The following is a 22,771-nucleotide window of genomic DNA, read 5'->3' on the forward strand; positions in this document are numbered from 1 at the left end:
CCTTGCTTGGGCTCTTTGGTGGCTTCTGGATGGCAACTGGTGCTTCTAGGGCCAGCTTCTCTTCAATCCATCCTCCTAAGACAGTTTTGGTCCTGTCCCCCACCCCCCCATCCCCTCCTCCTAGCTTCAGAAGCTCCTGTGGTGGCTCCCCTGGCAGGTGTCAGGCACTGTGCTGACCCGTCCCACACATGCCCGCAGAGGCCTTCTCACCCCATCCCACCCCCATCCCCACTTCATCTCGCAGCCACCTGTCGCTCTCAGGACCCTTCTCTGTAACCGTCTCCCCACTAGGATGGAGATGTCTTGAGGACAGGGGCCTCATCGCCACATCTGCACGGCAGCCCCAGTGCCTAGCCCATTGTCTGTCTTCGGCACATGTCCGGCGAATGAGGGACATTAGCTCACTTAGTCCTCCTGCAGTATTTGCTCTGACAAGTATTTCCATTTATAGGGAAAGATACTTGGGTTCAGAAAAACAAGGTCATTTGTCTGGCCACCATTTGTCTGGTGTGTGTCTGTGGTCACAGATCTGGGCCACTTGCTTTGCCTTTGTTCTTGTCTGTGACCATTTCTGCCCAGGGCAGTTGCTCCCATGGCACCTGTTCCTAAGAAGCACTTGGGGGCAGTTGTGAAAATGCAAGTTTCCCTGGAGATTCCAATTTTTGGATTTGGGGCAGGGCTGAGGAATCTGCATCAGGTAAGTCTGATGATAAGGTGGAGGCCCCAGGTGCAGGATGAACCCTGTCCCCCCTGAGGGGGCTGCCGGGCACCACAGCCCCCCGCTTCCCCTCGCCAGCTGCAGGTGCCCGGCTTTCTAGCCACATGAACCTTCTCGCTCCCTCCAGCCAGCAACAGTGCTAGGTTTTTCACACCTCTTGAAAACCTCATTTACCTGCCAAGAACCTATTTCACACTCTGTTCCTTCTGCCTGAAAAGACCTGCTCCCTTCCTTTGCTGGACAAAAAACAAACCCTACCCATGCAATAGTGAGCTTTCATAGTGCTTTCCAGGTCTAGTTCAAATGTGCGGGGATGCCAGCCAGCCCCCCTCCACCCCCCTGCCAGAGGTGGTCCTGTTCCTCTCAGCATTTTCCTGTCCTGAGGTTCATGTCTGTAAGGTAGGATTTGATGATGGTTACAAGCCCAGCCTTTGGAGCTGCCTGGGTTCAAATCCAGCAGTGGGTCTTTGGACAAGTGACTTAACCTGTCTGGGCCTCACTTTCCTCATCTGTAAAATGGGCATAGTAATGGCACCTCGCTCATATTTCTGAGCATTAAATGGGCCAGTGCACATGAGGCGCAGTGAATGACTCCTGCCACCCTGTAAGAGATGTAGACGCGTGTGCTCCTGTCACTTCCTCCTATTTGCGTCTGTCTTCCTCACTAGTGCTAGCAGGTGTCTCACTCATGTCTGCAGACCCAGCACCCGCTGTGGAGGCTGACACACAGTAGGTGCCCAACAAATGTCTAATAAGAGAATGAAGGAGTCAGTGGTCCTGGGAGAGGTGGCAGGTTAAGTGAACTTAACCCGATCGATCCCGAGTGTGGAGAACAGATGAAGAGCACGTCATGGTCCAGAAACATGGAGTCCCCAGAAGATGGACGTGTGTGAGGACAAGGATGGGGCCCCCATTTGATCTCCTAAGACAAGCTGGCCCCCAGGTAGACCACAAAACCCAGCCTCCCCTCCACGTGGATCTCACACACACCTGCTCTTCTTCTCAAATCTTTGTTCGTTCATTTAACGCATCTACGTTATGGGCACTCCACATGGATTTGAGCCAGGTGCTGGGGTCACAGCAATGAGCAGTAGCACAGCTAGTCTCTGTCCTCACGTTTGACATACAGCTCAGTAGGGGAACCTGGGAGGAATCGTGTCAATGATTTGGTTCTTACTAAATACACCAGAGTCTCTGAAGTGCCCTTAGGATCCTGATTTACAGAGCAGGGTTGACTTGGAGAAGCAGCTGTAGGGCCCTCGCCAAGGTGGCAACATTTTAGGAGGGCAAAGGGATGATGGTGCCACTAGCTCAAGGGCCTCCGAAGCCAGACACCTCAGCGCCAGCCTCCATTCATTTCTCCATCACGCCCCTCAACCGTCTCTTTCTAGAGGAAAGAGTTCGAGGTGGGCCAGCTTGACTGTAGGCTCTGGTTGGGCCCCGAGGCCTCAAGGGAGGCCGTCACCCCCTGGACAGCAGGGCGGGGCGGGGCTGCTGTGGGTCAGATCACCAATACCAGCCGCTTGCCCACCGTCTTCAATTCCTTTACCAGCTTCAGAGCGCCTTGGACGCGTTACATCCCGTCTAAGTGCCGTGCCCCCATTTCCCCTGCGACACGGTTGCGGTGGCACTGCCAGTCTGGGCTTTCAAGGGCCCTTCCGACTCAGTGAATCCATCCTGGAACAGAAGATGCGACTGCACACAATTCAGCAGAGCTGAGAGCTAATCCCCTGGGGATCCTGGTGCCCTGGGGGAGTTCATGACAGTGATTTCCCGCTGAACGATGAAGAAGTTAGGACGGAAGGGATAGGACATTAAAAATGTTCATGTGCATTTGGGCCAAGTACTCTGCTAAGCCTGGTTGCTTCCAAGGGAATTTGAAACGCGGTACTAGCTACCAACCCTCTGAGCGGCGCCCGGACAGAGCTCTTTCCACCCTTGGGCTGTGGCTCCCCATCTGTGAAGAGAAGTGGTTGAACCCAAGCCCCCTCCAGTACTGGCATGTGGCTATTTCTGCATCTATCTGAAGTCGGATGATGAAGGATTTCTAGTAGGATCTCCAGAAGGATTTCTTTTTTTTTTTTCCAGAAGGATTTCTGCTGGGCCTGCTGAACCCTTTGTAACTCACATCCGTTGCAGGCTCAGAGAGGAGAAGGAACTTGGCAACAGTAACACAGCTTTAAAAAAAAAAATGGTGACACAGCTTATAAGCTGTGCAGCCTGGATCTGAACCTTTGACTGCCAGAAGTGGTCATAGTTTTTCCCCCTAAGCCCGTATCTACAAGAGGAGAGATACCAAGGAGCCTCTCATAAGGGCCGGCCGAGCTTCTTCTCCAGGCTTGGAAATTCCTCCAACCTCCTCCTGCCTGCTTTCTTCATTTGTGATAGGAAAGCTCAGGACTTGCTCTGTGCCTGGCCAGCTGCTGGGGGCCCAAGGCTCCAGGATGGAAGCAGACCCAGTCCCTGCCTGCACGGGGTCCCCAGGTTAGTTGGGGACCCTCACTATACAAAGTGACAAGCCCAAGGGGAGAGAGCTCTGCAGCATGTCATGGGGTCACAGTGGGGAGCGAAGCCTGGGAGGTCATGGGATGCTTCAGCCAGGAAACAGCAGGGAAGGGCACCGGGCTGAGGGACCAGCATGTGTAAAGCCACGGCACAGAGTCACGGAACCAGGATGCGGGCTGGGAAGAGATGCTACTCAGCCCACAGATGGTTGTAAATGTTTGATTTTTTTAAAAAGATTTTATTTGTTCATCAGAAACACAGAGAGAGGCAGAGACACAGGCAGAGGGAGAAGCAGACTCCATGCAGGGAGCCCGACGCGGGACTAGATCCGGGGACCCCAGGATCACGCCCTGGGCCGAAGGCAGCGCTAAACCGCTGGGTCACCCAGGGGTCCCGGTTGTAAATGTTTTAAAAGCCTCAGTTGTCAGTATTGAAAAGCCAGGAGATTTTATTTCGAAATTCTGATTTTTAGCTTCTCTGAACTTTTTGGAAGATCTGAGCTCACATTCTCCATGGCAACAATTGGCCAGAGCTGAAGAATGGCTGCTTCTGGCTGCTTCGCCCATTTATGCCGTTCGGCTGGGCCTAGTAGACACGTTGAGATGGTATTCTCCGATCTACAGGACGAGGTGCTCCCCCTCCCCCCACCCCCAGCTAGGACCTCACCCAAAAGTAGAGAGACAGGAAGAAGGGTGGTGGCCTGCGGGTCACCCCTCAGACATGGGGAGGACAGAGCTCCCCACTCTCCACTACAAGTGGCTCTGGGCCCCCAGCCCCTCCCCAGAGACTGAATAAGAAAGGAGGGTCCCAGTGCTCAGCGACAAATCCACCTCTGGATCCGGGGGATGAGGAGCCTGGTTTTAGCTCCAAGAAGGATGGGGATCATGGCCCTTTCCTTTTCCCTCAAAATTCATGATCACTTTCTCTCTGTTCCAACAAACTCTCCGGGGTTCGGCCTGTTGGCAATGTCAACATTGCAGCTACTATCACTTTTAAATATTCATTTAGGAAAACAATCAAACCTTCCTGCACATCAAATATTTGCTTCTAGGTTAAAAAAAAAAATCCAAACACCTATATCTTGGCAGCATTCTTCCAAAGAATGCAACTGTTAGTGGCTGAGGCCAAAACAAATGTTTTCCCAGAGGCCAAATGGTTCCAGAATGTTTGCCAAATATTTCCCCACCCTTTAAAAAATAGAGTAAAATTAGCAAAGCAGTAACAGTAAATATTAAAAACTGAAAAAAAAAGTCAAAGTAATAAAACCCCAAAAACCATCTTCCCCTTTGACCGTGGCCTTCCAGCCTTTGCCTTGAGGAAGACTCTCCCAACAGTCACAGCTGCCCTGGGGGTGGAGGAAGAGTAATGAGCTGTCTGTCTTTAGAGGTGTGCAAGCAAGAGCTTGGTGTCAGCAGGAATTCCCACCCCAAGGGTCTTGCTACAAGGAGCCCGTCTGACCCCAAAGGGTGACAAGAATATCTGAGCCTCCATTAGAGCTCAGAGCAGAAACACAACCAAACGACATGGAACAAGTGTCTCTACTGCGGAAGTTTGGAATCAGGAGGATAAGGATTCAGTCTGGCTCCCCCATAGCTGTGACTCCGAAGGCGGCTGCTTATCCTCGCTGTCTCCCTTCCCTCATCTGTAAGATGGGTCGTAGCTACTTCACAGCTTGGGAGGCCAGAGGCAAGTCGGTGTAGACCGTGGACGCTCCATCACTGTTGGTTTCCTCTGGGGAGTGCTGCCGGGAGGGGCGCTCCAACGTGAGGGAGACACAGTGGGCTCCAGGGATGTCCGGGGGGCTTCCTGTCGGAGGGGACACATGGGCTGCGCCTTGAGGATTTGATGGCCAGGAGTACAAGGATGGTTTGGCAGGTCTTGGGGGTGGGAGGGTGGCCCCGATTCCGGCATTGTCCGAGGCCGCAAAGGAGGCCTCCGAGGGGAGGCAGAAGGCGGGCTTCCCGAGCCCAGGGCACAGGCCTGGTGGTGGAGCCTTGCCTGGGGGCCGCGTAGACGCTCTGAGCACATGCCCCTTGGGTCACGTCAGGACGGGGCTGGGAATCGTGTGCCCTCAGTTCTCCTGAACATGTGGAGACATGCGGTGCAGCTCGGGGAAGCCCTGCCGGGGAGGTGGGGGGTGGGGGGCGGTTCCAGGATGGCCGGGCTGGATGGGGGGTCATGGGTGGGCAGGTGGGGGCAGGACGATGGAGGGCCGGTGGCTGGGGCCACCGGGTGAGTTAGTGGGTGTGGCGGCAGGGTGGGGAGAGGTGAGCGGGCGGGGAGGTGGAGGGTGGGGGGGATGAGGATGTTTTGGGTTACAGGCAGGTGTGGCTGCGGGAAGCTGGGCTGCTGGCGTGTTAGTGGACGGCGTGAGGGCAGGTGCGCTGCTGTGTTGACGGGGGGAGGTGCATGAGTGGGGGTGGGTTGTGGGTGCGAGGAGTGTGTCGGAGGGCGTGCTGGACACATTGGCGGGTGCTGTCTAGGTGGGTGGGTGATGGGGGCACGGGGTGGTGAGCCGGTGGTAGAGGGCTAGATGTGGGTTGACAGACGGGGGGTCGGGGGATTAGAGGGCCGCTGGAAGGCCTGGGGGCGGGTGGCCAGTGGACGCGTGGATGGAAGGAGGTGGCTGTCAGCACTGACCACCTGTCTCTTGGCAGGACACCATCCACACATGGGAGATTCCTGGCCCCGGAGCTCTGCACAGGAGATGCCAGAGCTGAACCGTCAGTGCTGGGTCCTGGGGCACTGGGTGTGACTGAGACCCGGCCTGGCCCCCAGACCTCAAGCTGTCACCAGGACCGGCCCCCTGCCAGAAGACCAGCGGTCTGGTGCCCCCGGAAACCTGGCCCATGGGCTGTGAACTCAGCCGGCCTGTGTGGGAGACCCAGGCCTGCCCTTCCCACTGCCGCCTGGGGCTCAGGGCCCCGGAAACAGAGCCGGGGTGGCCCGAGGGAATGACCAGGGCTGCACATGCGACTGTGAGACAGCAACTCCTGACTCTTGCCACCGTCACACGCAGCGCCCTGTCTGGTGCAGCTGGGGCGCCAGGAAGGACAAGGCCACTGGCCTCTGAGGGCCGGCCGGGAAGTTCAGGGGGTGCCCGGCGGTGCGCCAGGCAGGGAGTGGGTGCGGCTTCCTGGCGCTGGCACCACCTTGGGGGCACACAGCAGGCACACAGCAGGGGCACAATAAATGCTTGTTGAACCTGTTTTGTTGCTATGTGTGGAGGCCGGTTGCTCTCTGGGCTGTGGCTGCCCCCCACGGCCCCATCCTGTCGGGTCCTCAAGGAGCCTGAAGGTGAGACAGCTACGTGTGCTGGGGTCAGGGCCAGACACTGAGGTGCTGGAGGGAGGAGGGAGCCCAGAGAGGAGGCTGGGCCTGGGGATTGGGGTCAGGGCAGAGCCAGGCTGGCAGGCTGCCTTGGATTCCCAAGGGTGGGCACGGTAGGGGTGGGACAGGCAGGTGGGAAGTTTGGGAGGCCCTCAAGCCAGGCCCTAAGCTGCCCTGACCCCATGGGGACCCTTGCCCTTGTGTCTGGAGCTACCTTTACATAAAGCCCTAGGGCTTCGATGCCTGGGGAAACATCCTATTATAAAGATGAGGAAACTTAGGGTCACAGAGATGAAGTAACTTGCCCAAGATCACAGAGCTAGTGAATGGCAGGGTTGGGATCAGAACCAGGACTTTAAGAGGCCTCATCCCTTTCCAGAAGGATTTCTAGAGCTTTCCCCCAAGTAGAGAATGTTCTTCATCCTTCCCTAAGCCCATCCATCATCTGTCATCCATCCATCCATCTATCCATCCACCCATCATCCATCATCTGTCCATCACCCATCCATCATCCACTTAGCAGTCGTCGTCCTTGTGTCTGGCATCCATCCATCTTCCTTCTGTGTATGACCCATCCTCATGATTTACCTATCTGCGTATCCATCTAGCCAGTGATACGGTTCATTGTGCCCCTACTATGTGCCAAGCACTTGAGACAGGATATTGAGCCATCCAGACAGGGTGCCTGTCCTCACAGATGGGTGTGATAGATTGCTCGACAGATGGTTATTGTGCAGCGTGTGATGAGTCGCGGGGCCCAGCTCTGGGGCCAAGCAGCCTGGGGTTAGATTCCGATTCTGGCTCCTCCACTTGAGACCTTAGGCAAGTGACCTAACCTCTCTGTGCCTCATCCCCGTGGGCACATGGGGACAATCCTTACACCTACCTCTTACAGCCGGCCGTCCCGAGGGCTCACTGAGCTAATGCCTGTGAGGTGTTCAGAACAGAGCCTGGCTTTGTTGGTGTTTGCTCTTACCTTGATGGGGAAAAGTCAGGGTCTATGGGATTCCAAAGGCAGCACCTGCTGCGGGAGGGAGGAGGTGGTGGTCAGGAGGGCTCCTTTGGCAAAAAGGTGTTTAAGCCAAGACCTGAAGGTTACCTAGATGTCAGGTAGGTATGAAGATAGAGGAGGAAAGTTGGGACATTATAGGAACTTTACAACAGTCTAGATGGCAGGTGTGGAGGGAAGTGGGGGGCAAAGACTCTCAGATTCCAGGCTTGGGGCAGGGGCGGGTTCAGGTAGCTTGAGTCTCAGGTGCGGGGCGACACGCACATGGAGGTGTGTGCTCATTCACTCATGCATGCATTGATTAATCAAGTGAGTAATTCATTAATCCATTTTCCATCCAGTCGGTAAACATTGTGCACCTACTGTGTGGGGCGGGAGACGGGCCTGGGAGGGGATTAGGGTCCACCGCCTAAGATCTGGAGCGTCAGGACAGGGAGTTTGGGCTTTGGCCTCTGGCTGGGAAGAGAGCACTGAGGACAGGGTGGGGCTGGGCTCCCAGGGCACCAGGCATCTTGGGGCTCTTTATCCTCCGCCGGGGTCCTCCTGTCGTTGGCAGCTGGACCACCGAAGTCTAGGAGATGATTTTAATTGACACGTGGGCAAAAATTTTAATCTATTTTAATAGTTGTGTTTATGTAAATGTGTATTAGGAAAAACAAATGTATAACGGGCACATTCGTGTCATGATTTCACAGACGCTATCGCTTAGGATGAAACCAAAATAGGCATTTAAGTAAAAAGACAAAGAGCTGGCTTGAAAAATATTCAATAAATAATCGTGCAAGTGGTATGTGATCATGGTACGCGGACGGCTCGAGCACAGGCCTTTCTTACCCCGTCACGGGCCAGGAGGCGCCTGGGGCCGCCCCGGCTCAGTCCTCCCGCCCCTCCGGGCCTGCTGGGCAGAGGGCGAGCTGGGCCTCAGTCTCACGGGGCCAGCAGCAACAAGGCTGCTCTTAGGTAAGAGGGAGCACGCCAGGTAGGCCGAGGGTGGTCCCGGTGGGTCCCTCCTGAGAGTTCCTGGGAGGGGGACGTCCACCTGGATGGAGGGCCTGGCTGTGCGTGGAGAGGTCTGCCCTGGACGCCCGCACCCAGCGTCCCTGTATCCACGCTCCCTGTGCTTCTGTGCACACACCGACCCCAGGGAGCTGGAGCTCGTCCCCGTGCACGCACACGCTCGAGGCCCCGCAGTGCGGCTCTGCCCTCTTGTTTGCTCACGTGCCCCCTCCCTGGCTGCAGGGGGTTTGGGGGCCCAGCTGAGGGCTAACGGGCAGGCCCAGGCCTCAGGAAGTCTCGGGGCTGACCTCCCTCTCTGGCTGGGGGCTGTGATGAGCAGTCATCCCGGCCCCCCTCACCAACACCAACCTCTCCCGGCCACATGCCTGTCCCCCTCAGGTAATGGAAATGTCAGCTTGATTCATGGGCATCCATTCGCAGCAGCCAGGCCTGACTTGTCACCCCGAGTCGGGGGGGGGGGGGGGGGAGGGCGGGGCTCATCCCCTGGGGAGGAAGTGAGGCGTCAGAGGCCGTGGAGTTAGTTCAAATCCCGAGACCACCAGGGACCTGCACTTATGGCCACGGAGAGTCAGAAGGACATGATCTTCACCCTCATGGAGTCTGTCTTCCAGTGAGGAGACAGAGACTACTCAAATCATTTGAACAACAAAAATATCACTTCCAAGTGTGAGATGTGCTGTGCCTGATTTATTCTGAAACGGTGAGGGCAGGCCTCTCAGTAAGGGCCATGCTACAGAGACTGAAGGGAGCAGCAAGGGAGGATGAGTAGCAGCCGCAGCATATGCAAAGGCCCTGGGGTCGAGAGGACTGTTGTGTGTGGCTCTCTGACAGGACACAGTGCTTGGGCTCCAGGGGAGGGCATGGAGTCTGCTGCTGAGCAGTTGGTCTTCAGGGGTCAGAGCCGGTGAGGCCTGTGGGTTATGGCCAGGAGTGTGGCCGTCACCTGAAAGGTCACTCACAGGGAGCCATTGGCGGGAGGGTTTTTAGAGGAGGCCACGGTCAGCTCTGCATTTGGGCAAGTTCCTCCTGGTTGTGTGGGGGGAGGCCTGGGAGACGGGGTGCGAGGCAGAGGCAGGGTGACCAGAGACAGGACTGCACGGGTCCTGGGGAGAGATGGTGGGTCTTAGGCTGCGGGGGCACCAGGATGAGAGAAGTCTCCCCAGTGGTGCTCGGGGACCGGTGAGGGCATGAGGGACGCCCGGGCTCAGCTGGGCTGGCTTCTCTCTAGGCTCCTTTTGGGCTTCGATGCTGTGCCCACAGGACACCGGGGGCCCCTCGGGGCCATGGCGGGAATCCGGAAAAGTGGTGTCTGAGCGGCTGAGTTAGCAAAGCTCCTGACCCCAGACCACAGGAGGTGCAGCCCGGGGCACACGGCGTGGGGGCTGGAGATTAGCGCCGCTCAGCCCTCAGCCCGGGGCCGTGGGCAGTGGGTGAATCGCACCACCGCACTGGCGGGCAGCCCCCCCCGCCCCCCCCCGGGACTGAGGAACAAATTCAGCCCAGCCAGGGACTATCAGTCAAGAGGAAAAAGCAATCTGCTCCGTGCGCGGATTTACTGCTCGGACAGACAGGAAATCCCGGTGTGGGACCCCGCCCTGTCCGCTGCACAGCACAGCCCGCAGGGGTGGGGGTGGGGGTGGGGGGGACTGGGACTCCAGGGGAGCAGGGAGGAGTTCCACCGCCTGAGGCCGGGCTGGCGAGTGGCGAGCCCCTGCACCAAGCACCCCCCCTCCATCCTTGGACCTTCCCAATCCCCCCCAGGAACGTCCAGGGTGAGTGTGGGCGTCCGGAAGGTCAGGAGCGGCAGGTGGGAGGCGGTGCCCGCTTGCCCTGGCAAGGAGCCCAGGTCCGGGGCTGGAGGGCCTTGGAGTCCCAGCTCAGCCCCAAGGAGAGCCTCAGTGTGCACCCCTGGCAAGGGAGGGGTGTCGTGGGATGTGGCGGGTATGTCTTCCCTCCCGGGAGGTGCTCAAAGGACGCCCGAGCAGCTCCCCGAAGCAGGTGCTCCCGGCACCCTACCGTCCAGGTAAGGACGCGGAGTGAGGCCAGGCTTGGGGCAGGGGTGGCAGGTGAAATCCCTCGCCTGGACTTGACCCCTGGCCCCTGGTCATGGGTCCCCACAACGACCATCTGGGGACAGGGCACAGTGTGACATCTCAGTGTCATGCTGGTGTATCCCTTCAGGGACGGAACCTAGCGCGTCCTGCCGGGGGTGAGGCCTTCGTACGTGCCGGCCTTAGTATCTTTTGGCTACTCTCGCAGAACGCGGCTGCCAAAGGCCCATCCGGCGGGGGCTGGGCGCCTGGAAGCGGGTCATGAATGCCCCACATGTCATAGAGGGCCAGGCAGACAGCCCGCAGGACTCGGGTCACAGACCCATCAGATGGAGGCCCCATCTGCCTCACCATCTTGCCCCGGGCCTGTCGCCGACTGGACACCAGAGGCTTGAGTCTCACCGCCCCCGGGTGAGCCCTCTGGACGCACAGGCCGCTGGGGCCCGATGGCCAGGCCAGGGCCCCAGGGCACTGTCACCTCTGAGGCCTGCAGGGCTGTGGCGAGGGATGCAGGCAGGGCCTGAGACACGGGGGTGGGAGGCAGAACGCCCAGGGCAAGGCTTCCGTTCTTCCACCAGGGCTGAGTGTGGGAACTGCCACCCCCAGCGTGCACAGGTCACCGGGCCGACCCCAAGGAGGTCTCAGGGTCCAGGAATGATCCCCTCCCTCCTCTGACTTCCCAGGGAGGGACATGCTCTGGGGCCTTCGGGGCGCCACAGGCTGAGGATTGTAGTCTTCAATGGGGACTGGGAAGGGAGGGGACGCTGGGGTTCATGCTGAGACGCCGTGGGACTCAGGGTGGCGGAGGTGCTATGCAGGACTGGTAACTGGTGTCGCTCACTTGGTGTTTGCTTTGGTTAAGCTGAGCCAACACTTACAAGTGAGATTTCACATTAAAAATAGAACACAGGGCACCTGGGTGGCTCAGGTCATGATCCCGGGGTCCTGGGATCGAGTCCCACATCAGGCTCCCTGCAGGGAGCCTGCTTCTCCCTCTGCTTGTGTTTCTTGAATAATAAATAAAAATCTTTAAAAAAAAATTAGAACACCTGGATGTCTGGCTTCTCTCTTTTTTTTTTTTTTCCTGGCTTCTCTTAAAATCCTTGGAGGCCTAGGATCTCTGTCCCAGAGAAGGCATGTGCACTGCCCTGTTGACCAGGTCCTCCTGGGTGGGCTCTGCTCCCTGACATCAGGCTGGGACTCTGGCTGCCTGATGTGAGGCAGATCACTGGCCCAGGAGCCCACCCCACAGAACACTGTGGTGCCCCCGGCCCAGCCTCCCACCTCACAGAACACTGAATGGCCTTGCCTGCCCCTCCAGGGTTCCCGGGGCTGGCCCAGAGGTGCGACCACGGAGGGAGGTGGGGAGGCCACCTGAGATGGGCAGGATCTCAGAGGGAAGCCAGGGCCAGACCAGAGGACTCCACCTTGCACCTGGCACAGTGGAGGGGGGTGGGGTTTCTCTGGGGCCCTCCTTTGTAGCACCCGAGATGTAGCCCAGAACCACGCCCCGCCAAGTGAGCCCTTTCCCACTCAAGGGTTGCTTTATCCAGACGCCAACGCTTCAGCTCTGATGGAAGTTGGGGAGTGGGAAACCCGAGACCGCCCAGAAATCCAGCATCTGGGGCCTTGGCTTCTAGGGTGCACGTGGGCCTCAGGGAAACCCCAGGACCAGAGGCCCAGGACTTCACCCCACCTCGGCTCTCCTGGGGTTACCCTGGGCTTTGTGCACTAATGGCTTCCACTGCTGTGTGTCTTGGCCAAGTCCCTCCACCTGTCTGTGCCTCCATTGTCTCACCTGCAGGAGAAGGAGCATGATAGTGCTACTGGGTAGGGCCGTCATGGGGATTCCATGAGGGAGAGCCACGCACAAACTCACCCCTAGGTAGGTATGGGCTTCGCTCCCGCTCACGCCCCCAGCTGCAGGTGGTGTGGGAAGGTCAGAGAGGGCACCTGCCCCAGCCACCGGAGTCTGTTCTTGGAGGCAGCCTGGGCTCCCTCTGCCTGACCCCAAATCCTGCACGACAGACCGCATTCTTAATAACATCTTTTATTGATTTTGCGAGAAAAAAAAAATAGAAATTTATTTTACATGTTAACGCCTGCACCTCTTCTCCCCCTCCTAAACTGCCCGGCGCATACAATTATGATAAACAGCCGCGGAGGTTGTGCGTGGCCTCGGGGCCAGCTCCCCGGGTGGGACCTGGGCCGGGCTGGGTCTGGGCGGCGACGGAGCTGGGTGGCCGGGAGAGAAGCGGCGGCGCTGGTTTGGCCCCTAGGAGCTGGCTCCTCGGCCCCGGGGGTGGGGGGCTGGGGGGCTGGGGGGGCAGCCGCAGCCCCTCTCCCCCCCCCCCCCCCCCGGGGCCCAGCGGCCTCCTCGCAGGCGCTCGGCACATCTGGGAGGCGCGCACAGAAGCCCCGGCCCTGGAAGCTACAGGAATGATGGATCTTCTCCGGGAGAAACAATTCCTTATCTCCCCATCGGCCCCGCGCTCCAAATGAAAAGCGCATTTGCATAGCTGCTCCGCCGAAGCTGCAAAGCCCATAAAGTATTTGCCGGCTCGGGCGCGCGGTTGCATAGGAACGTACTCGGGGCCCAGGGCTGCGGCGGCCGGGCCGCGCGCCAGGGAAACAGCGGATTAATATTTGCAACGAGAAATTACCCACCGCTGGGAAACCAATTAGGTCCCTGATCCGAGCTTGTTACATCGATGGAAATAGATACGTTCGGAGCTTCACTCGGCTGGGGGTGCAAGGCACGTTTCCAACTCGAGGGGAAGCTGCTGGAAGGGGGGCGGGCGGGGAGGAGGGACCGGGAGGGGCCCCGCCTCCAGACAAAGTTCCGGGCGGACGCGGAGGGGGGCCGTGGAGGGGGGCCCGAGGGGAGGCTGCCCCCCCCCCCCCCCCCCCCCGTGCGCCGGGCGGCCTGGCCGGTGGGCCCCGCTCCCTTCCTTTCCTACGTGAGACACACCTCCCCGAGGGGTCCGTCCTCGCCTGGGATGAGCCAAGGGGGTGGAGCAGTCCGGGCTAGACATTGGGGGGGGCAGGGACTGAATGACCCCCCATCCCCAGCCGGCCGCAGCAGCCCGCCCTTGAGGCAGGGGTGGCGGGGAGGGGAGCTGTTGGCACCTCCGCTGCAGCCTCCCCGCACCCCCGGGCGCCCCCTCCTGTGGGGTCTGAGGCCGACGGGGCGGGCACCCAGGCTCTGCGCGGGACGGGAGGCCTCCGGCCACGGCACCCACCCGAGGCGGCCCAGCGGGGGCGGGCCGGGCTGCTGCGCCCCGGGGCGGGCGGGGGGCACGCGGAGGGAGCGCAGAGGAAGGCCATGCCACACGGGTGCCCTCTGGCTCCCCTCTTCCAGCCCCTGGAGCCCAGGCTGCTCCAGGCTGAGGGCGGGGCGGGCGCCGGCTCTCCCTCCTCGGGTCAGCACCGCCATCGTCGTACTGTCTCCTTCTCGCTTATGCACGTTTTGGGGCGTAAGGCTGTCAAAGGGAGCAGGCGGAGGGGAGGGCGTCACCCAACCTCGGTCCTCGAGGGCGGCCCCACGCCAGGCCCCGCAGCAGTCCCCGCAGCCTCCGAGCTCGGAGCTCGGACCTCGGACCGAAGCCCCCGCAGCAGGCCCCCCCAGGCCGGCCCCCAGGCCTCTGCCCGGCCAACTCCCTGAATGTCTCAGGCGGCAGCTCAAGCACCACCTCCTCTGGGACGCCCTCACCCGGGGCACCCTCCCCTGGCTTCCCACAGAGTCCGGAGGGCACGGCTGCACCGCAAAGGCCTGCTCCCAGGAAGCCAGGCCGCCCGGGTGCAGGTGCCCGCAGGAAGCAGGCCTCGCTACTCCTGGGGTTCTGACCCCACAGCCCCTCCTCGCCCCGGAAGCCTCCTGGGGAGAGAAGAGGGGTGCAAGGGGCAGGCAGGGGCGAGAGGCTGTGGGACGCGGCCAGCTGCTGGTCCGCGCAGCCTCGAGTCCCGAGGGCGGCCTCTGCGCAGAGCATCCCAACCCACCTGGGTCAACTGCACCCTGCTTCCTTTTCGAGTTGGTAATGATTTGGTTTTCATTCATCATCTGGACGTCCTGATCCTCCACCTGATTGCTGGGGGGAGGGAGAAGACAGAGGGTTCGGCCCAGGCCATCTCCTTCTTAGGGCCAGCCGGGGAGGCTGAGGGCTGGGCGTGGGCGCACCTGATGGCCGTGTGTCGCTCCTGGCGGCAGATGTCCGTGTCCTCGGTAAAGAGGATGGTGTGGTAGGGCACCGTGGGCTCACATGTGGGCAGGATGCCCCCCACCAGGTGGCCCACCATGGCCAGGATTCCGTTGTACACAAGCAAGTCATCCACCAGGAGCTGGACAGACACAGAGGAGGGGCTGCACCCAGTGGGGCCGGCCCAGGGTCCCCTGTGGTCCCCTTTGCCCCAAGGCCCTGGGCAAAGCATGTTACTGCTGGGAGCGTCGTGGGCTAGCCTGGCCGGCGTTGGGATTTCGGGCCTTCACGACTGGGGAAGGTACCTGCGATTGGCCTCCCGGGGCCCCGCTCGCCCTGCCCCAGGGTCACCTCCCCGAGTGACAGGTTCCCTAGACCAATATGATTGCAAAAGAAAAGCCACTTTCTGGTTTTCAGGGTGATGATTCAAATCACTCAGAGTAGGTTTTGAATTCACGATGGGATGGCGAATTTCCCTGCCTCTGAGAACCAGGCATTTGTGTCTAAGGTGGCAACAGAGAGAAGTAAATCAAACTGCGACAAATGATAATTGCCGGCAGCCTAATTACCAACGAGCATAATTATCTCGAAAAACCCAGCTGATAAGTACTCACGCCAAACTCTTTCACCCCTCGATGGGGCGTTTTTGCGTAATTCCACAGTTTGATCATTGACACGGTGGTGGGCAGATCGAAAATCACATAAACTCGGTTCACCTGTCAGAGACAAGAACTCATTAAAACAGGCATGTTTGGGAACAGGCGCTGGGCGGGGCGGGGGGTGCCGGGCGCGGGCAGGGAGGGGCTGGCCCCGGTGGGTGCTGGAGGCGGCGCCCGGCTGCCTGCCGGGGGCTGCGGCGCTGGGGTTCCCGCCGCCTCCCGTCTCCTGGAAGCCCATCTTGAGTCTGGTCACGTGTGGCTGCGTTTGCAACAAACTGCTCGCCGCCTGGCTCCCGGAGGGCCTGTTTTCTTGGGCCTGGCGTGGCCCTCATTTAAATACCCGCAGAGAATTGGGTGGGCCCTTCTGTCTCCCCCAGGTCGGCCGACACCCAGCGCGGGGCTCCCCGGGCCAAAGGGGCAGGCCGCGGGTGCAGAGTCAAGGAGCACTGTCCCCGGGCGGTCAGCACCGCCTTGACCCCGATCTGTCCTTTCTCCAGTCATAAATGAGAAGCACAGCAGATAGCCCGTGTCTTTGAACCTCTGCGGGGGGGGGGGGGGGGGGGGGGGGGCGGGGAGGGGGCTGTCCAGATGAGTGGCAGGAGCAGCTAGGAAGGTCAGACCTGGCGGCCTCCCCCACCCCCCGCCACCCTCCCACGGTCCCCACAGAGACTCTCCTGTATTAGGGGACCCCCTGTGAGAGAGAATACAGCAATGAGCATCCAGTGCCGGCCGCAGGCTGCTGGCTCAGCTTGGCCCCAGGCCCCAGGTGGCAGGAGGCCTCGGAGGTTGTCGTTGTCGTGGGTTGCAGGGGTGGGGGGACTGCCGGGGGAGGGTCGGCCTTCTGACTGTGCCGTGGAAATAGTAAGAGGTCCTCAAACCCAGCTGCCCATGGGGCTCAAGCAGATACAAATGTTTGAGTCCAGCAGGGATTGTGACAGCTGGACACACTGCCTCACACCAGAAGTGGGCAGGGGGGCCCCCGTCTCAGGCCCAGAGACCCCCGGGGTTCTCCTTGGCAGGGGTGGGCCCAGCCTCTGCTCAGGGTTTGGGGAGGGCGGGGGACACTGTGGAGAACCTCCCACACGGAGCTGCTGGTGCTGCCCCTGTTCTGTGTTTTGAGAGGAAAATACACCTCCTCGTCCTCCTGCTCAGTCACAGGGAGGGGAAGGGGACCCTTCAGCGGTCACACGCACGCGCTAGGGCCTGCTGCACTTCTCCACCAGGCATCTGGCTGGCGCGGGGCTGGACCCACCTGTCCCCACCCGGCCTGTCTCCTCTCTCTCTCCCCCAACATCAGCCAGGCCTGGGGGAGGGGGGGCTCAAAGGCCCAGCCCCAGGTCCCCAAGTGACAAGCGGAACCAGCAGGAGGGGCTGAGATCTGCGAAACTGTAAGAGCTGACCCGCGGATTTGGGGCCAGAGAGGGGGCAGGGCTGGGGTCCAGTGCCCCGTGGCCTCAAGGAGGAGCAGACACAGGGGACGTGGCCAGGGGACAGCACTGCCCGCAGGGACCGACGGACGCCTGCCGCAGGGCGGCCCCAGAGCCCTACGTGGGCCCTCCTCTCTCCCGTGACCCCTTGCGGTAACCACCCCAAGCGCAAAGAGAAAGAACTGCCGGCCCGAAGAGTGCCCGTCAGATGTGTCAGCGAAGACCTGTGCCTTCCTGACAGCCCATGGCCATTTTGATTTGTTGGAGATGAACTTGGCCTGGAAGAAAGACGAGTCGCCGCGACCAAGGACCCAAAGCCCCCCCTCCCTGTCCCCTCCTCCCCCCGGGGCGGGGAGCCTCCGGGAACCCACCAGGCCCGGCAGGATGGGAGCCAGCCACATGTGTCTGCCGTCACTGGTGTCATTCACTTGGTCGATGAGCTTGTCGGGGGTCCGGACGTCCCCGCACACGCCCTCCAGCGAGTTCACGCTGTCGGGGAAGGCGGCGATATCTGGGGAGCCTCTAAGCTGCCATAACCCAAAGCAGTGTGCTGGGCGCTGTGGGCCACTCTGCGGCCACCAGCCTCGTCATGCTGACGGCGTGGCTTGGGGGACACCGGGGCTGGCAGCAGAACGGCCCTCTGCTGCTTGGGGCAGCCTGACAAGTGACAGCCAAACGAGACATTGTGGGGAAAATGAGCACGGAGGCCGACGGGGGTGTGGGTGTGGGTGTGGGGGGGCTTCACGGACGAGGGAGGCGGCCGTGCGGACCGACGGCTGGACAGAGCGTGGTCTCACGGGACTGTGGGAGGCAGACACAGAATTTGTGGCTGGCACTCTGGGGAGGGGAGGGCACCCTGTGAAGGTTTGCTGGGGGACAGCTGGGTGTGGCCTTGGCATGCGGGGACCGCCCTGCGATGCCACGGGAAGCACTGGGGGAGCCTGGCCCGGCTACGGCCACTCGAGTGCTGGCATCACGGCGGGTCGGACGAACCAGTTCCAGCTCTGGCTCTGCCTTCTGACCTGGGAGGTCTCGGGCGAGTCACATCTCGGGGCCTGTTCCCTCGTCTGGAAGATGGGCATAAAAGCCCCCCCATCCCAGAATCGCTGTGGGGATCTCAGAGGACACTGGCTGTGAGCAGGCTCGGTCGAATCAACCGAGCCTTCTACCTCCAAGGAATCACTAATAACAGTCAAACCCACCAGGAATCATTTATCCCAGGCAAGGAGGAGGGTTCACCAGGCGAAGGAAGGCAGGACAGGGTCCCACTGGAACCCAGGGACCCCAAATAGGTGTAAGGCAGGCTTTGGGACTGGACCTGCTCTGGCAGGACCCTGGGGTGGGTGGGGGATCACAGGCAAGCACCTGGAGGGGTCGGGCAGGTGACCTCAAAGAGAGAGATCCCCCCCCCCCCCAACACACACAGCTCAGAGGGCAGGGCATGGTCTCTACAGCAGGCGCCCAGCTCCACACTCACATGCTGTGTGACCTTGGGCAAGTTACTTAACCTCTCTGTCTCAATTCCTCATGTGTCAAACGGGGATAACAGCATCCAATTCACAAGATGGTTGTGAGGGCAAATGAGGTTCTGCGGGACAAGGCCTCCCAGAGCGAGCCCTCAGTAAATATTAGCAATTTGTTTTGGGGTAGAAAACAGCAAGGACACGCTTGGGGTAAAGGGCAGTGGACACTCAGGTCCAGCCTCCACTGGCATGTCTTGCTAATTTCTCAGGAGGAGCTGAAGACTGAAGTTTTCATGTGAAACCCCCCAATTTTTAAAAACTATTAGCGACTAATCTGAAATATTTAAAAACTTAGCAGTCCAGCGGTTTGCATATTCTGGTGGGGGTGTTCCACCAACAAAGGGGTCCATGGTCAATAAATTCAGGACAACACTGGGTTGAATACAGTGCCACAGGCTGCGCCCTGCAGGCCTTGTCAGAGCCTTTGGAACTCCAAAGCACCTGTGGTTCCCCAGGAGTGGGTGCGGCTGGTACCCTCTCCCAAGTGCCTGGGCCACGGGCGGCCCCCCAAGGGTCAGCATCTGACCCTGGAAAGAGCCCACTGGCATTTCTCGTCCCGGGGTCAGGCTCCCACACGGACATGTCCTCTCCTTCCTGGGACCCTCCTGTGCTCCCCTCGGTCAGGGAGGAGTCCCCTTCTGCCTCAAAAGGATACTGTTTTCCGACAGAGGGATTTTTTCTCCTCGCTCATCATACAGCTCCAGGCCTGTGAGACCGATATAATAGGGGTCACCCCAGCTGGTCAGGAGCTGCAACTGGAAGATGACTGGGACACGTTATTAAGGAAAAACAGGCTTAATTTTCTGAGAACAAAGCAAAACAGTGACAAAGATAATATACTTTGGGGGCCTTTACAGATGAATGAAAGAAAAAAGTCATTTTTTTTTCTCTTACTGAGACTGAAGCCCATCCAAATATATGTGGCATTAAATTTTCTTTAATTTAAACTGCATATGTGTATGTTTTAAGAATTAAAAACCCTTCTCTGAGTCCTAGGAGACAGGAGGACAGGACGGGAGGTGGGGAGGCTGCTGCTCTCCAGGGAGCTGGCGGGACGAGAACCATGTGTGTCACAAACTCACGGTGTGCTGGCGCTCAACAAAGTGACCAGGGCTCACACCGTCTCATGCCTCAGTTTCCCTGGTTGTAAAATGACAAGAACGAAGTACCTGTTCCCTCCCCCACCCATGTCAAGCGTGCAGGGAGGTTAAGATGGGGGGAATATGTGAGCTCTGTAGCATCAGGAGGGATGGGCTGTGGCCCCGTGACCCGCCAATGCTGAGTCCCGCAGTCCTCAGCCCTGTCCCCCACCAGCTCCCAGCCCTCCAGGAGTGGGCAGGGCAGGGAAGGTGGCTTCGGGCAGTATCATAGCCACGGGCAGTCCGTCTAGGAGAACAGGTACTGAGAGAGCCAGGCTGCTCATGTTCATGAACCTGCCCTGCCCCCTTCCAGCTCTGTGGCCTTGGGCGAGTTGCTTAGCCTCTCTGGGCCTCAGTTTGCTCAGCTGTGAAATGGGGATGCTCGCAGCATCGCCACGCCAGGCTGTGGTGAGGACTGAGTTAACACAGGCAACCTACTGTAACGGCGCCAGGCCCAGGAAGGATCCAGCAAATTTGGGCTATCATCACTTCTCTGTTCGCCTCCTCCCTGCCTGGTCTCAAGGATGGCCCTAGTTCAGTCCCTGGGGAGAGTTCGGGCTCCTCTGGCCCCTCCCAGCTGGGTGGGTGCCGCTTCCCAAAACCTCAGCCTGCCAAGGTGCGGGGTCTGGAACCCTGTCACCATCCCTGCCCTTGTAGCACCCAGTGAGCTTGGGGGCCCTGGGAAGCCTCCCATCCTCCCTTGGGCTTCCTCACATGGCGCCCCAGCTCCCCAGCTGTGGCCTGCCCGGAACCCCGACACTGCCTCTCCTGGGGTTCTGGGCGCGGCCCCCCAAGGGCCCGGGATGCACAGACGGGCAGGAGGAGGATACAGCCGCAGGGCATCAGGGGCGCCTCATAGTCCATGGTTGCACGCTCCAGGCTTTGCAGGTCGAGCCTAAAAAGACACAAGACAGCACCGGGAAGCAGAGGATTGCAGTGACCTGGCAGCAGGTCAGTGACTCCACAGGTGGCAGGGTGGGGTTCCTTGACAATGAGAGCGACCACTGACGTGTGTCCCGTCCCGCTGAGACTCGGGGCCCTCGGGCTTGTCCATATGGATTCTTCTTGCCTCAGAACAACCCTGGGAGGTGGGTCCTTTTATAGCTCTGGCTTGTGGGTGCGGAAGTGAGCACAGAGAATTGAAGTCACTGGCCGAGGGACACACAGCTGGTTAGGTGGCACAACTGGGATGTGACCTGAGGTCATCTGGGTCTAGAGTCAGCTCTTAACCACCCAGCCCTCCTGCCCCTTCCTGAATAGGGTGAGACCACACTGTGCTGACAGCTGGATGAGACTCCCAGTGCAGTGATGGCCTAGAGAGAGTGCTGGGCTGGGTCGGGCTACCCTACGGGGAGGTCAGGGAGCCAGTGCCTGAGCTAAGGAGGGGACAGCCACAGAAAGATCGGAGCTGAACCTTCCAAGTAGAAGAGCAGCGAGAGCAAAGGCCCTGTGGTGGGAGGTGGAAAAGCACCAGACGGGCTGGAATGTTGGGTGGGGTGGGAGGTGGAAAAGCACCAGACAGGCTGGAATGTTGGGTGGGATGGGAAGTGGGCAGGGAAAGGAGGCTGGAAGGTGGGGCGTACCCTGAAGGCTTCGGCTTTGTGATCCTGAGCAAGTGGCCTCAATGCCCACATCTGTAAAATGGGCGGAATAACCCCTCCTTCAAAGGGTGGGTGGAAGGAGTCCCTGAAGGATGCATACAATCAGATCGGGCACCTGGGAGAGAGGGTTCTCTCCCCCTGCACGCTCCTCCCCTTGGGGCCTCCCTCCCTGGTCCGGGGCCAGTACCCCCCAGGCCTCGCTGGTTTTCTTCCATTTCAAGGGCGATGTTATAATTAAGTGGCTGTTCCCAATGACCGGCCCAGGAAGTGATCCCAGCCACAGTGGAGAGAAACTCATTTTGTGTTGTGAGCTTGGCCTCTGGCGTTGGGACACTGGGGGGGTTTAAATGAGTAAACGCAACGTGGCATTTACAAATTGCCGTGAACTTAATGCGGCTGAGACTGCGGCCAAGAAATACCAGCGCACCCATGAAATGTTAGGCTCTCATTTCCTCTCTGAATCTTTTTAAACCAGGAACTCAGAAACAAGAGAGAGAAGGCCCTTCCCCGAATTGGCCGGCGGGCATTTCTGGAACGGAGGCAGGCTGCAGCCTCTCTTCCCAGCAGGAAGTGCAACGAGGCATTTAAAAAGCTCAGGCACTCCAGACTGTGGGGAACCCAAACATCCCCAGACAAGGTGGGCACATCCCCCGGGCTTCCGGGGAGGCTTGGCAGAGCTTTAGAAAACCGCCAAGTTGAAAAGCGATGCGTTTGATCATCATTTCAAAACCTTTAGGTAGAGGCTTCAGAGCGATGCGTGAAGCCAGCAGCCCGAGGACGGGGAGGGGACGACAGGACGTTCCCGGGGCTGCTCGCCCTCACCTCCGGGCCGGCTGGGGCAGCTGGCGAGCCTGGAGGTAGTCCACAAAGAGAATTTCTTGAGCATAATCAAAGTGGCAGTTGCCCGGCCCCTTCCGGATGAGGAAGCCCTCTGGAGGGGAGACACACAGGCCGTCCAGGGAGATGTGCACGATTTTGGCCTAGCAAACAAAAGGAGAAACACGCCTGAAGAAGGGAGGCCAGCCAGCGTGCGGGCCGGCAGCTGCCGTGCATGACGGAGGCCCGCCCGCAGCCCCCGGGCCTGAGAGATCACTTGGCCTGGCTTTTCTCTCCGACCAGGACCACTGGCCAGGTCCACGCTGTCTGGTGCCATCTGCACCCCATGCCAGGCGCTGTGTTGCGCACTGGGTGGATGGCAGGGGACCAGGCAGGTAAGGCCCCTGCCATGGGGGACCCCAAGTTTCAGGGGTGGCACCTGACTTGCGCCCCCCCCTCGCCCGCCACCCCGTAGCTGACCAGCTGCAGTGGCTGGAGGTGGTACAACGTGGCGGTCCAGGGCAGGGTGTTCGGGTGCCCTGATACTCATCATTAGCAGCTCTGCAAGTTCTTACCTCACCTCCCTATGCGTCAATCCCCTCCTCCGTTAAATGGGCTCACTAATGAGCTAACTTATGTAACACAGTGCCTGGCACGAGGTGTGTGCTCAGCAGGCGCTGGCACTCAGTAAATGCTGGCTGACACGGATCCTTCTTCATACCCCGGCTCACAGCTCACCTACCCCGGGGGCCAGGCCATCTATATCTGCCTCAGGCCTGG

The 22,771-nt window shown here is 59.7% G+C and overlaps 2 protein-coding genes across 7 annotated transcripts in view; one reads left to right on the forward strand and one right to left on the reverse strand.

Annotated features, from left to right (window-relative positions):
- The window catches only part of GSG1L (GSG1 like), a 202,376-nt gene extending 195,945 nt beyond the window's left edge, over window positions 1-6,431 (forward strand). For all 4 annotated transcript variants that reach the window (XM_049111267.1, XM_049111266.1, XM_025415665.3 and 1 more), the window contains one exon: window positions 5,881-6,431. In XM_049111267.1, the coding sequence (XP_048967224.1) occupies window positions 5,881-5,978 (98 nt within the window). In that variant the 3' untranslated portion in view covers window positions 5,979-6,431. The remainder of the gene's footprint in view (window positions 1-5,880) is intronic.
- Window positions 6,432-12,664: 6,233 nt separating this feature from the next.
- KATNIP (katanin interacting protein) overlaps window positions 12,665-22,771 on the reverse strand; it is a 195,083-nt gene continuing 184,976 nt past the window's right edge. For all 3 annotated transcript variants that reach the window (XM_025415663.3, XM_025415662.3, XM_049111268.1), the window contains 8 exons: window positions 21,998-22,155; window positions 20,405-20,469; window positions 19,091-19,201; window positions 17,284-17,423; window positions 15,441-15,542; window positions 14,808-14,968; window positions 14,630-14,718; window positions 12,665-14,112 (listed from right to left, as the gene is read on the reverse strand). In XM_025415663.3, coding sequence (XP_025271448.1) covers window positions 14,054-14,112; window positions 14,630-14,718; window positions 14,808-14,968; window positions 15,441-15,542; window positions 17,284-17,423; window positions 19,091-19,201; window positions 20,405-20,469; window positions 21,998-22,155 — 885 coding nt within the window. In that variant the 3' untranslated portion in view covers window positions 12,665-14,053. The remainder of the gene's footprint in view (window positions 14,113-14,629; window positions 14,719-14,807; window positions 14,969-15,440; window positions 15,543-17,283; window positions 17,424-19,090; window positions 19,202-20,404; window positions 20,470-21,997; window positions 22,156-22,771) is intronic.

Source organism: Canis lupus, chromosome 6, assembly GCF_003254725.2.
Source record: "Canis lupus dingo isolate Sandy chromosome 6, ASM325472v2, whole genome shotgun sequence".
NCBI lineage: Eukaryota > Metazoa > Chordata > Mammalia > Carnivora > Canidae > Canis > Canis lupus.